This window comes from Lissotriton vulgaris, chromosome 11 (genome assembly GCF_964263255.1).
Source record: "Lissotriton vulgaris chromosome 11, aLisVul1.2, whole genome shotgun sequence".
NCBI lineage: Eukaryota > Metazoa > Chordata > Amphibia > Caudata > Salamandridae > Lissotriton > Lissotriton vulgaris.
The window spans coordinates 1010403664-1010417641 of NC_141699.1; the positions used below are offsets into that span (position 1 = coordinate 1010403664).

A 13978-nucleotide genomic window follows, 5' to 3' on the forward strand; every position below is an offset into this window, starting at 1 on the left:
TAATCCACATATATTCACTGTTGCAATCCTTAACGCCATTTTACCTTATAAATTTTTCCTAAAGATTTTACCCACTTGTTCTGTTTTGTTACAAATTTTATCTCATTCCAGCCTATTCTTTTGTGTTGTTTCACCGACTTTACCTGGTCCTTTCCCACCCCGCACCCCCCCATCCCTTCCCTCCCGCAGCAGCCCCACCCCCCCTTCTACAGGCAAATAGGTCAATCCTGACCTATGTGTTGGCTGCTTGCATTGTAGCGTCGCCCTCCCTCTCCCTCCTAGCTATCCCGAATATGCAGTCCATAGACCTTGGTAAATATTCCATAGTCTTATTCCTTATTGCTCTTTCTTATTTCCCCTTGCGTTGCTCCTTTAGCTCTTCGAGGTGCTCCCCTGCTTTTATCTCAGAAAAAAACCACCTTGTGCGTCCACCACTGATAACCTTGAGTTTCGCCGGAAACATCAGATATGCTTCAGCTCCTTGTTGTTGAAAAGGGGTTATTAACTGTCTTAAACGCCATCGCCTCTCGACAGTGACATGGCAAAAGTCAGGCCTCGCAAAGAATGTAACCCCTTCAGCGGATCTTTTAGAGTCTGGTCTAGCTTTTTCCATCACCTCCTGCCTTGCCAGAAAGTTGCCAAAAAATACCAGCATTGCTCTAGGCATATTTTCTTGGGACTCTCCTTGCCTTTTTTTAATTGACAGTGGAAATCTGTGGGCTCTTTGTACCTCGTCTTCCCATCTCCACCTAGCCTCAGGGAAGGCTCCTTTTAGAAGCCTGATCACGTATCCCCTTGCATCTTGCCCTTCCACTCCTTCCTCCAGGCCCAAAAGTCTTACATTGTTCCGTCTCTGACGATTTTCAAAGTCCTCTACTTTCCATTGCAGGTCTTCCATTATTTTTGTCTGATCCCTCTTAAATTTGTGCCAATCAGTTGCCTCGTCCTCCAATCTTCCCGTCCTTTCCTCTACCAGTTCCACTCTCTACCAGGGCCAGATCAAATACCAGCTGAATTTTATAAAACATTCTGGGAAAGGATTGGGGAAAATATGCTGGAGACTTTTAGACAGGCACAGATGCAAAAATTAGCACCACAGTCCTGGGATGATGCAAATATCATTGTGATACTGAAAAAGGACAAACCCCCACTAGACCCAGGGTCATATAGACCTATTACTCTCCTGAATGCGGATGCAAAATTATATGCCAAAGCCTTAGCACAAAGAATGAGTCAAGTTATCGAGAAACTAGTAAGCAAGACACAACATGGTTTTATTCCCGGGAAAGGGACTACTCAGCATACCAGACAGTTAATTACTATACTAGATGCAGCTGAGGTAGCAGGAGACCCTGTCGCAGCCATATTCCTTGATGCTGAAAAAGCATTTGACAGGGTCTCCTGGAAATTTTTGTGGAATGTAATGGACTGGTTTGACATAGGCATAGGGTTTATTAGCGCTATACAGGTGCTGTATTTGCAGCCAAAGGTGAGGGTGAAAATAAACAAGACATATACTAAAACGGTAAAGATCACACGTGGAACTAGACAGGGCTGCCCGGCATCACCCCTACTTTTTGCCTTATATCTAGACCCGTTTCTCAGGAGACTAATAGGTAACATTAACATCTCGCCAATAGTGATACAGGAGGCAGAGTACAAAGTGTTCGCATACGCAGACGATGTGGCACTGATAACTCCGGAACCAGGAAGGGCCCTGAGGGAAATAGAGCAGGAAGCAGCAGTTTTTGGGGGCTTATCAGGATACTCAATTAATAAAGGGAAAACCCAGATCATTTGGAATGAACATACACCCTTTGCGGATCCCAGAGTGGTAAAGGAGGCAGTATACTTAGGAGTAAGAGTGTCAGCAGACTTGGCGGAGTTAGTTAAAATAAATATGGAACCGTTATTAACTAAGGTAAAAAGCAACACAGAAAGAATTCACAACCTGCACTTGACACTATTGGGACGCATAAATGTAATCAAAATGGTCACGTTACCGAAATTTCTTTATCTGTTTAGGGCTATACCTCTATTTTTTGAACAATTCTGATTTACTAAGCTGGAAAAAATACTCAATAGACTAGTATGGGCACAAGGGAAAACTAGAAGGGCCTACAGACATATGACACTTACACGGGAGAAAGGGGGATGGGGAGCACCGGATTTCAAACTGTACTATTGGGCCGCAGCTCTGCAATACTTCCAAGGACTAATCGGAGGGAGACGGGAATACACAAATGTGTATAGAACCATAATGGGGGAGGCCGCGGTCGATGGTCTTCTGAATACAATTGATTATAGACTCTTTAAGAACACCAGGTTTAAAACACTAAAATCTGTATACATGATCTGGAAAGTTGTGGGGAAAAAAGTGGGTATAGGCAGATTTAGCAGATATACCAGGTTAATAGATAATGAAACCCTTCCGGGGGACATCTTCAGGGATGGAACGATGAAGATATGGAACGAGAGGGGCATTAGGAAAATAGGAGATCTCCTGGATATAGAAGGAGGAATAGTAGAATTTGTAGAATTACAAAGCAGATTTGAAATACCCACTAACACTTTCTTTAAGTATTTACAGGTGAGGAGCTACTTGAGGGATAAAAAGGGTGGACGGATAGGTTTTAAACATTGTAGGCTATTGGATAGTATAGAACAAAGTAAACATTGTAAGATACGGCAGATACATGCAGAATTGTATGCATACAAAGTAGATGACAGAGAGAAATTCTCAAAAAAATGGACAGAAAAAGTTGGGACCTCCCCGGAAGGACTTCAGAAGTCTTTAGATTTAGGAAGAACGGTTTTATGCTCGGCCACGCTGCAGTCACAGCACTACAAAACATTATATTGTCTTTATTATACGCCGGCAAAAATAGCGCAGTGGGGTGGGACAGAAGGTACTACATGCTCTAGATGTAATTCTACGGAAGCTGATATAGTACATATGTTCGCCCAATGCCCACAGTTGTACACCCTGAAAACGGCCATAGAAGAATTCCTGGGGAACACTCTCGATATTAAGATAAAATTAAGCAACGAAATATTATTGTTGGGGGTGAAGACCGAGGAAGAAGAAAATGATTCTACAAAGTTTTTGTTTATGGTGGCAGCTGTATATAGAATTTGTATTGCACAGGCTTGGCTTGATAAGACACCTCCTACATTTCAAATTTGGATAGCTAGATTACTAGCGTCATATAACCTAGAGAAGGCTATATATGAGAGAAAGGGGAAAAGAGCAAAAAAATTGGGAGAGGAGATATGGCAACCCATTACGAGGTGGAAGCATAAGCAAAATAGGGTAGGGGTTGGCTAAATAGCTGTATGCTGGAATGGCCTATCCTTTTCTTTTTTTTTCTCTTTTTGTTAAGTACAAATTTTGGGGAGTACTGCTGCAAGAATGTATTTGCCCTGTATTTAATTTACTCTATATTATATAGGTTATATAATATATGCATTTTGTGTTGTAAATTTGATGTCTGTAATACGGGGGGGGGAAATTTTTTTTAAAATGTTACAATAAAAATATTTAAAAATAAATAAAAAAAAAAAAAGGAAATTTGACTTGTTTTGGTATTCAGACCAATGTATGAAAAGGGCTGACTGAAAGACCATATGGGTACATTATACATATCATTTTAGTCAAATCCAAAAGCTTTTGGGTAATGTCAAATCTAAAAAAGAGATTTGTCTAAAATTGTCAATGAATCCTAATTAAAGTGTACATAGAACATTATGACTTTGTGGAATTCTGAAATTCGTTCTTCTTTTGCAGATTGCAGTTGCGTTTACAAGTAAAGAGATTTGTTTCTATGATTTGAATTCCAAGCAAGAGTTTGGCTGTGTCTGTGTGCAAAAAGTGCAGGATTTAGACGGAACCCCTGTCTGCCTGGACTATTGGAACAATCCTGAGGATGGCAATGAAGCTGTGCTTACGTTCGGGGATGTCTTAGGACAGGTACATATCAGAAAATAGTCAATGTTTGTGTTTTTTGTTCCTTATCCCTTTATTATGCTTTCAACTCAATTACGAGTACAGTAAATACACGCTCAATGGAGTGAGGTATTTACTGGGTACGTTTAATGACTCCTGTTCAAAGTTTTCACTTGGAAAATCGGTCATAACACGCATAATTTGGTGCGTTTCCTACAGAATCCAACATGTTTCGTTGTTTACCGGGTATGTACATTTCACCGAGTTTGACCTGCCAAAATTTATCTTTGAAAAATTGCAGGCCTGGCTTTAATTACCACGGTATTATGGGGCCGATTCACAGAACTAACTTAAGACAAAATCCTAAACTTACTACTTTTGGTATTCACAGAAGGCATTTAGTAGTAGTAAAGTTAGGATTTTGTCTTAAGTTTGACATAAGACAAACTTAAGACAAATTTAAGACAGACTTAGGACAGACTTAAGACAAAATCCTAACTTAAGTTTGTCTTAAGTCTGTATTAAGTTTGTCTTAAGTCTGTTTTAAGTCAAACTTAAGACAAAATCCTAACTTTACTACTACTAAATTCCTTCTGTGAATACCAAAAGTAGTACGTTTAGGATTTTGTCTTAAGTTAGTTCTGTGAATCGGGCCCAATGAATTCTACAGACTGCAATTTATGTATGAACAGGGCCAGTCTGTGTTCTGCCCACAATGTTTGCAATTAAAATTCTCTTAAGAAGGCTAAATGTATTTTTAATTAACAGCACAGTAATGTAAAAACTTTTACTGCTTATAGATCATCCAATTATTTTTATATTTAGCTTTGAATCCCTGGAGCAAAAATATTTCATTTTGCTAGTGAAAATCTGGTCAATGACATCTTTTGTTTCGACTTGAATATGGGAGGTGTGTGTGTTTGTGTGTGTATGTATGTGTGTGTTGTGGGGGGCAGGTGTATTACAGGATGAAAACCACCACGGTCCCTTTGGATTTTTATGACAATTCTATTTGTATTTCAGTTGCACAGTATAGTGGATTAGCGTTTCCCACATCTTTCATCATCTTAACGTTCATGTTATGTGTCTTCCTCTTGCCTCCTACATTGTAAAGGGGGTCCCCTACATCATATTAACAATCAGACTTGAAATGGGCAAATTGCGTCTGTGTTTGTTATACTTTTTGCGATACTTGTGTCTGTAGCTCACAAAGCTACGTTTAATGTGACACTTTTGATTGTGCTGAGACTGGACAAACTTGTGGGGCCACTGCTCTTCTCCCTGCCATGCCGACGGTCTAGCAACACAAGCTCCTACAACCTTGTCACATGCTGACTGTACCCATGTATAATGAAGCCATGAAATGCTCCAAACTGGCCACAACCAAACATTTTTTACTCCTCCCATAAATAGTCTAAGGACCTGGTTATGAACTCACAGGTAATGGATTGTCACTCATCACACCGATAAATAACACCTCCCTGAAAATATACTGGAGAGGAGTTGGCCTAACGGCTAGGGCGGTCGACCTAGCATCTGGGGAACTGGGGGGCATATTATCAAGGGGGGCGATAGGCAATTTTTGCCGCTTTAGCTGCCGTTTTTGGCCGCTAAGTGGCGATAATACTATCGCCCTATTAGCAAGCTGTCGCTAACAGCAGTTAGCGACAGCTTGTAGGCGATAGCGAGCGGTTTGAGGCCCGCTTTGCATGTCAGCGATATTTATCGCTAATGACATGCAAAGTGGGCGTACCCAACCTGTTAGTGACTGAAAGCAGTTGCTAATATCGCTATCGCCTATTAGCAACACAGGCGTAGCGATGGAAATATTTACGCTAAGCGCGAATATCTTCAAAAACTAACACCTACTCAGACCAGTTCTTAGCCATTATATCCAATGGGAGGTGGATATAATGGCTAAGACACTGTTAGGGATAATGCGTGAATATCGCTGTATTCTCAGCGATATTCACGGATTTTGCCGCTATGGCCGGGAATTTTATCGCTTTCGAGATAAACGTTGCTAATTAAATCCCGTGATGCGCGGCGATAAAAAAATTGCCGCTAACCCTACAACACTATTTGTTGATAATATGCCCCTGGGTTCGAGTCTCGGCAACGGCGCTGAACATCCTGTGATTCTGGGCAAATCACTTAATCTCCCTGTGCCTGCCAAAGAAAATGAATGTTTCCTCATGTAATGCAACTGGTGCTATGTAAAGCGCTCTGATACCAGATACCTTCGGGCCAAGTTTGCTTTATATAAAACTGTAAAATGAAAAAAAAATAAGATGCAACATATTACTCCAATTTACAGGGCATATCATGTGGCTTTTGTTCCTTACTACACAAAAATCTACAAGCCCGGCCTTTGTACCCTGTAATTTTCAACAGGTTTGACCTGCCTATGTTTACCTGGGGATACTGCGGGGTTGTGAGTTTTACTGCCAAGCTCCTAATTCACTGTTTTCCGGCATCAAATGCATTTATTAATTCTTGGAGCACTTTCTGAAATTATTGTAGAGACATTGCTGCGCTCAGACCCGTCTTTTCTCTAGATCCACAATCATCCACCTTGCCTTTAGCCTCTTTCTTTCCAACAGAAACAATCAAGAAAGGGGAAAAACTGCTTGAACCCCAACATGAACCAGCACACCCCTAGGCAAACACCTCCTATAAAAGGAGAGGCCCTCGCCCTTAAACCCAAAGCGGCTGCTATAGGGCCTTATTTACGAATGCCTGCAACACTTTTACTGCACAGGTGCGTAATTTTTTGTGACACAGTGGCAGCATAACCAATGTGCTTCGTTGCGCCATATTTACAAGGTGACGCTTCTAGGCAGATTGGTCACTTTGTAAAGCCTTACGCCACATTATACTTGTGTCAGATATAATGTATTCAGTGTGGGCGTTCCCCCGCATCAAAGCCTTGTAAAAGTGGCGCATTGAAAGCGATAAGATTTCCGTGCGCCACTTCTAGGATGCCACTGCGCAAAAACCTTACCGCTGCCTAATGGTAGGTGTAAGGGTGTCACAGTGCATTGAAGATAGGCCTCCCTAACACATTGCTGGAGTTGCGTCATGCTCGCGGCACAACTCCAGCAATACATGACTTTTGCACCGACAGATTCGTCATGATTCCTGGCGTATCTATCTTTCCTTACGACATGGTGCGCCGTAGAATAAATACGGGGCTTCCGTCATGTCGCAAGGAGGGTGCAGTGAAAACCGTTACTACTCTGTTTTGCCACAGCGATTCAACAGTTTTCATAAATGAGACCCATAGTTGTCTGGGTGTAAACGCTACAACTGGAAAGCAGTCTTTATTTTCACTGTGACCAAAGGGATATTCTTGCTTCTTTCCCCGCAAGAATTCGTTGAGTGTGAAAAGTGCTTAATTGTTAAGAAGTCTACTAAATGTATCTTAGATTCAAGGCCAAGAGGACACTTAATCTATAATCCATTTAGTTTAGTCCGTGTTCTGAGATGATAAACCAAGCTTCGATTACACCATCATCAAAGAAGCCGCTCATGGATCTTTAGTTATGAAATAGCAAACTTCCCATTTAGGTGAAGCTCTTATAGAGCTTAGCTACCATCAGTCAGAGCTGGAATCTAAATTAATCATTGGTGATCATGGGTCAGGTTTTCAATTTCAGAGAGGAAATAAGACGGTCTTGATAGATGCTCAAAGCAGCATGTGGAGAGTATTGGAGGGTGGGGCCAGTGATGCTAATTTTGCTCCATTTCATGTTCAACAACCTTCACTGTAGACTGGTGGTGGACCATCTCCGCACTATGGTGAGGATGTTGAACACCCGGTTGGTTTGCATCTTTCTTAACTGGTTGCTTAATTTGTGTGAGCCATGATTGCTTTTCATCTGACTGGGCTTCAGTGACCTGTGGGGCCTCCATGAGATCATGGTTGTTGACTCTGATTTTTAATGTGTATGTGCTGGTCTTAAACAAGCTAATCAGATCACCCAGCTACAAATGCAAATCTTTGGTGGCGGTCATGCTTACAGGTTCCTGGCTTGTGCTGAGTTTTTCCTATCATTGATTACCGATGTAATGTGTAGCGACGGCTTAGCAGCACTTTCACATTGTCCTGCAGCCGATAAAGGAGCAACTTTAAACTGAAACTAAAGAACACGCTTAGCGTATAAGGGCATGTGGTTGAGATCATATCTTAGGACGAAGCGACACAAAGAGTCAACTTTTCAAGTACCTCAATTGAGAATTCAAAACATTTCAAGTGCAGTGATCTGCCAGAGACGTAATACTGCATGAGAATTTACAAGAGCGCATAAAAGGCTTGATAAATGGGGAGTAGCAGCAATGTAAGGTTTAAATGTCATTAGCATTAGTATATTAGAATGTAGAGATAAAACATAAACACATTTTTGCAGTTCAACTTCAAGGCCTGGGTTTGGACACTCACCATGATGCTGAGATATACCAATGAATCCACCATTAAACCAGGTCTTTGCAAATCCCCTGCTCAGACTTCATCTACACATAACATAGTTGGGTTTCTTTTTCCGCTTATTAAGATAGGTGGACCAATTCAGGTTGGAAAGGAACTGTGATACTGTCGATATTTGCATTGGACTTTGCCTTCATTACACAGCTGTTCCTCGACAGAGATGACATTTGGAGTATCACATCCAGTACTCCCTGGCAATCTTGGCTTGACAGCAAGGCTCTAAGAGTGTGGGTAAAATTAGTATCAACTGCTGTTGATCCTGTGCAACATGAACTAGAATGGGTGTGACATGTAACTTCCATGCTGTCTCTTATTGTTACTGTAATCATCTTGTCCATGCTGTCTTAAAATTCCACAACCAACATAATTCCATCGCATACTGCTTTTCCATCTTTTTATGCTGCTTACTCTTTCTCCCAGAGATGTCTATACTATAGGAATTCATACTGGCTAACTGGTACCCCGCCAGCCCTTATAAGCTGTCCTCTTTTGCTCTGTTTTATGTTTACACAGCTGATGTCCCATCCACTGCTTCTGTTCTCCCATCCTTTCTCCATCTATTCATACAGTTCTACTGTTAAAAGATTCCTTATCACCCTATTCCCTCCATCCACCATCGTCTCTAAATAGTTTGCTCCCACTATGCAGTTGCGACTCCCCTGTGGTTAATAGCCTTATAGAACCTAAGGCTTCCACTCCTCAGTTCCACTCACGTCTTCATCGTACTATTTCCTGCCAACCTAATAATTTTACTTCACTAATACCTTCCTTGTCTCGCTTAGAAGAGGTGCAACCAATACGGAGTCTTTTGTAATCCGTTGGTGATCTTGTGCAAACCTACTGGCCTGTTTGCCTTCCAACCCATAAAAGACCAAGTAACCTCCCAGGAAGGCCTGGTGCCTGGATACACCATCCCAGAACCACTCCGTGTTCCAATCTATATCACCCTTGTTGGACAGGACCTAAGAGAGAGCGGTACACTCCTCCCTTTGTTAACAAACCTTGTCCGGCTGTGCCGACCAGTGTCCCCTTATAGATAGGGCACTCTAGGTTGCCCCGTACTATATTGGTGCTACCTAATTTTCTACTCCGTTTGTCTGGTGTTGGCTTAATAGGATCATACCAACTAGGTACCCTAGTGGTGTTGTGGTTTCTGAAAACCCTTGCTTACACCAATCACATCCTGGAACCTACAAACACACACGTTTTTGTTGCCTGCTGTAGGGATCTTTGAGGTAATCTCATAGATATAAGACAGCCTACATCGCCGCCCTAATTAATACGTCCTCTCTATGCAGTCACCCCTTGTCTTTTCTGTACAAGGTCTTCATCTATTCTTCTTCACGTCTCCTTTGCCAGAAAAAGCACAATGATTAAAAAAAAATCTGCCATCATCAAAATATATAACCAAATATCCTCAGGCATTTTAAAGTGAGAAAGCTTCACTGTGACACTGGCGGTGTGGGCACTCCAGCATGAAACATGCCCATCTCTTCCCCTCCGGGTGGGATCCATACAACAACCTATTCTATCATACTCTTGGGGCACCTAGACCTGAAAAACCCAAATCCTAGGTCACAGAAGCCCTAAGGCACCAAAAATCACAACTCCACCGACAAAGAATACAATATGGTTTACTACAATCCAACCCACTCTGCAAACATCTGCAACCGAAATTCTCTCCTTTTTTTTGCATTTCCAGGCTACATCCTCTTCTACTACGAATCTGCCCCAGCCTTTCTGCACTCTTAACCTCCCTCTTTTCCTCTTTCTTGAATGCGGCTGTCTTCAGGCCTTCTTGTTTTTGCATCATGCTCCACTGCATGGTTTCATGGTACAGCATTACATGAAGATGATACACCCATGTGTAAGCAGGGAGATAGAGTTGATGGTCTCTCAAACTAACCTTGTACAACGACATTTCCAGTATACAGCTCTTCCCGGTGTAGAGCTCAGAAGCCTGCCTGGATGGCAGTTACATTATAATGGTGGAAATTAGCAAAACATTACATAAAAACACAAAATTGATCAAAATGTAATGTAACACAATTTAATTTAATTTTCTTTCATGGAAGACTGATTCAGGCAGAATATGTGACACCAAGTGAAATGTTATGATAAAAAAGTGTTCTGTCTGCATCTTGTGTGAATTGTTTTTACATGAGGTACGCCCTTGTGTGAAAAATGTTATGCAAAATTCTTGCAAAAAGTGAAATTTACCTTCATTTTCATGAAATTAAAATTTATAAAACACCATTTCAGAAACATCTACTTGCATTTCATAATAATAATAATTAAAAGCATAACTAATAGTATTAATATTATTAAGACTATTAACTGTAATAATAAGAGTTCTACTTCTTTATAATAATAAGGAAGTCTCTGGAAAAGAGAATCTTAAGGTCCTGTGTGTTGTGCTCATTTTCTTGGAAATTATGGGGCATATTACCAAGCAATAGCGATAATTATTGCTATTGCTTGGTTAGAGACAAAAATTTACCGCTGAGCTGCGGCGATTTTTACCGCAAATAAACCTTGGTATTACCAAGGTTTATCACAAATGCGATAAAAATCGCCGCAAATGAATGAATATCTCTGAAAAGTCAGCGATATTCATGCATTAGCGAGCTAATGCTCTTAGCCATGTTATCCACCTCCCATTGGATAACATGGCTAAGAACTGCTCGGGGGCTGGTGTTAGCTTTTGGAGATATTCGCGCTTAGCGCGAATATCTCCAAAAGTTGGTAATAGGAGATAGCGATGTTAGCGACTGTTTTCAGTCGCTAACATCTTGGCACGCCTACTTTGCATGTCATTAGTGATAAATATCACTGACATTCAAAGTGGGGCCCAAGATGGTCGCTATCTCCTACAAGCTGTCGCTAACTGGTGTTAGCGACAGCTAGGTAATAGGGAGATAATTTTACCTCCGCTTTCTTGGCTTTTAAAGCCAAAAAAGCAGAGATAAACCCCCTTGATAATATGCCCCTATGTCTTTTCTTCAACTCTTACTAACCTGTCAGTGTTGTAGCATTAGCAATGTATTTTAAATAATGAAATGTTCAGAGTAAACATAAATATCACCCATGGCTTAAATAGGATGGATGGCCCTGGACAACACAGCAGAAGCCAACACCTCTAAGATCTGTTTTTACTATCTGAGGGGTAGATCTGATTTTTAATTCTTTATCAATGCGTTTCCATCACAGGTCCAAGCTCTTGTTTTCACCACGGCTCTGATCTCTCTCTTTGAAAGACCGGCCAGTTCAACGACAGAGCAAGAAACTACAGTCACCATTAAATGGCATGAACTGGTTGCTGGACATCACAAGTGCTGCTACGTTTTAAAACACAAGCTTCATGAGAACAGCTGGGTTCGGCAAGGTATCAAGTATTTAAGTTACTAGTACAATTATACCAAAGCCCGCGAAATGTCAACATTACCCTATCATGGGTTTTAGTGATAGGAAGTACCTCAGCAGAAAATTGGAGATGGAAAGAAAGAAAGGGTGGTCATATACACATCGAAAATTATGTTTTTTGTTGGAAATATGTGATTACATTTTAAAATGAGACAAGAGGACTAACGAGATGGCTGCCAAAATATAGAAATATAGCCTTAGGTATTAGGCATAGGATTGGAATTTACAATATATGAATTACGGTAAAATGGAAAAAAAGGATCCATGTACAATAACAGAAATGATCACAATGAACTAAGATAAGAGTCAATAGGAAACCACTATATATAACATAGAAGACAAAGGGACACATTTAAGGTGCGGCAGGTGGTCCTCATGCACGATGGGGCCTCTGCTCTCCTGTCAGAGGACCGCCCTCCTGATTTAGAGATCCAGGCGTTATGCTGCTTGGTTGTCGAGGAAGTGGCATGTGTGATGTAGCCTCTGGAAAAATTAATTTCCTTTTGAACAACAAATTCCAAAAGTGGGAGCTTATTCTTGCAGAACAAAATATGAATAGTACCAATGTGTAGGGAGTTTATGAGGGTTATTGAGGCATTTTCCTACCTAGGACCACCATGTCTGGCATAAATAGAGCGAGGCGACCACCACTATGACCCAGTAGTCCTCTGGTGGATGGACCATCAGGTCACGGGTTTCCTTCCGTGGAGCTGATCCTCTGGTGGCTGGACCATCAGGTCAAGGGTTTCATTCCGTGGAGCTGATCCTCTGGTGGATGGACCACCAGGTCAAGGTTTTCCTTCCGTGGAGCTGATCCTCTGGTGGATGGACCACCAGGTCAAGGGTTTCCTTCCGTGGAGCTGATCCTCTGGTGGATGGAACAGCAGGTCAAGGGTTTCGTTCCGTGGAGCTGATCCTCTGGTGGCTGGACCATCAGGTCAAGGGTTTCCTTCCGTGGAGTTGATCCTCTGGTGGATGGACCTCCAGGTCAAGGGTTTCCTTCCGTGGAGCTGATCCTCTGGTGGATGGACCATCAGGTCACGGGTTTCCTTCTGTGGAGTTGATCCTCTGGTGGATGGACCACCAGGTCAAGGGTTTCCTTCCATGGAGATGATCCTCTGGTGGATGGACCACCAGGTCAAGGGATCCTTCCATGGAGCTGATCCTCTGGTGGATGGAACAGCAGGTCAAGGGTTTCGTTCCGTGGAGCTGATCCTCTGGTGGCTGGACCATCAGGTCAAGGGTTTCCTTCCGTGGAGTTGATCCTCTGGTGGATGGACCTCCAGGTCAAGGGTTTCCTTCCGTGGAGCTGATCCTCTGGTGGATGGACCATCAGGTCACGGGTTTCCTTCTGTGGAGTTGATCCTCTGGTGGATGGACCATCAGGTCAAGGGTTTCCTTCCATGGAGATGATCCTCTGGTGGATGGACCACCAGGTCAAGGGATCCTTCCATGGAGCTGATCCTCTGGTGGATGGACCTCCAGGTCAAGGGTTTCCTTCCGTGGAGCTGATCCTCTGGTGGATGGACCATCAGGTCATGGGTTTCCTTCCGTGGAGTTGCTCCTCTGGTGGATGGACCATCAGGTCAAGGGTTTCCTTCCATGGAGATGATCCTCTGGTGGATGGACCACCAGGTCAAGGGATCCTTCCATGGAGATGATCCTCTGGTGAATGGACCACCAGGTCAAGGGTGTCCTTCGGTCGAGCTGACAGAGAATCAGCTTTCGAAACCTTCACAGTTCCCCTACCTCTAATCGTGGGGGAGAGGGGGAGCTGTGAGTTTGGCAGAATTATGCACATTAATTATTATGGCAGATACAGATTTCCCCAAAACTATAAATGGCCCCCATTGTAATAGAGACCCTTCCTCTTAGAAAACTAACGCACTTCCACCAGGCATGAGAAGATAAACCGGTAGATGATTTCCAATTGGACGTCTCAAACCAGGCTCACTGGTTGGCCTCTACCCTACGTCAGTTGTCCTATCCTTTGACCCATCCTTCTCCTAGAAGCACGCAAACATTAATTTGTCCTAATCCTCGGATAGCACATGATGTTAGGGGAAATGATAACCCCTCACCCTTAAAGAGGACAGTTTGGTCTGGACCATTGTGGACAATTA

The 13978-nt window shown here is 42.4% G+C and overlaps 1 protein-coding gene across 2 annotated transcripts in view; it reads left to right on the plus strand.

Annotated features, from left to right (window-relative positions):
- The window catches only part of WDR49 (WD repeat domain 49), a 339477-nt gene that overhangs the window by 33675 nt on the left and 291824 nt on the right, over positions 1 to 13978 (plus strand). For both annotated transcript variants that reach the window (XM_086944927.1, XM_086944926.1), the window contains 2 exons: positions 3788 to 3970; positions 11643 to 11817. In XM_086944927.1, coding sequence (XP_086801053.1) covers positions 3788 to 3970; positions 11643 to 11817 — 358 coding nt within the window. The remainder of the gene's footprint in view (positions 1 to 3787; positions 3971 to 11642; positions 11818 to 13978) is intronic.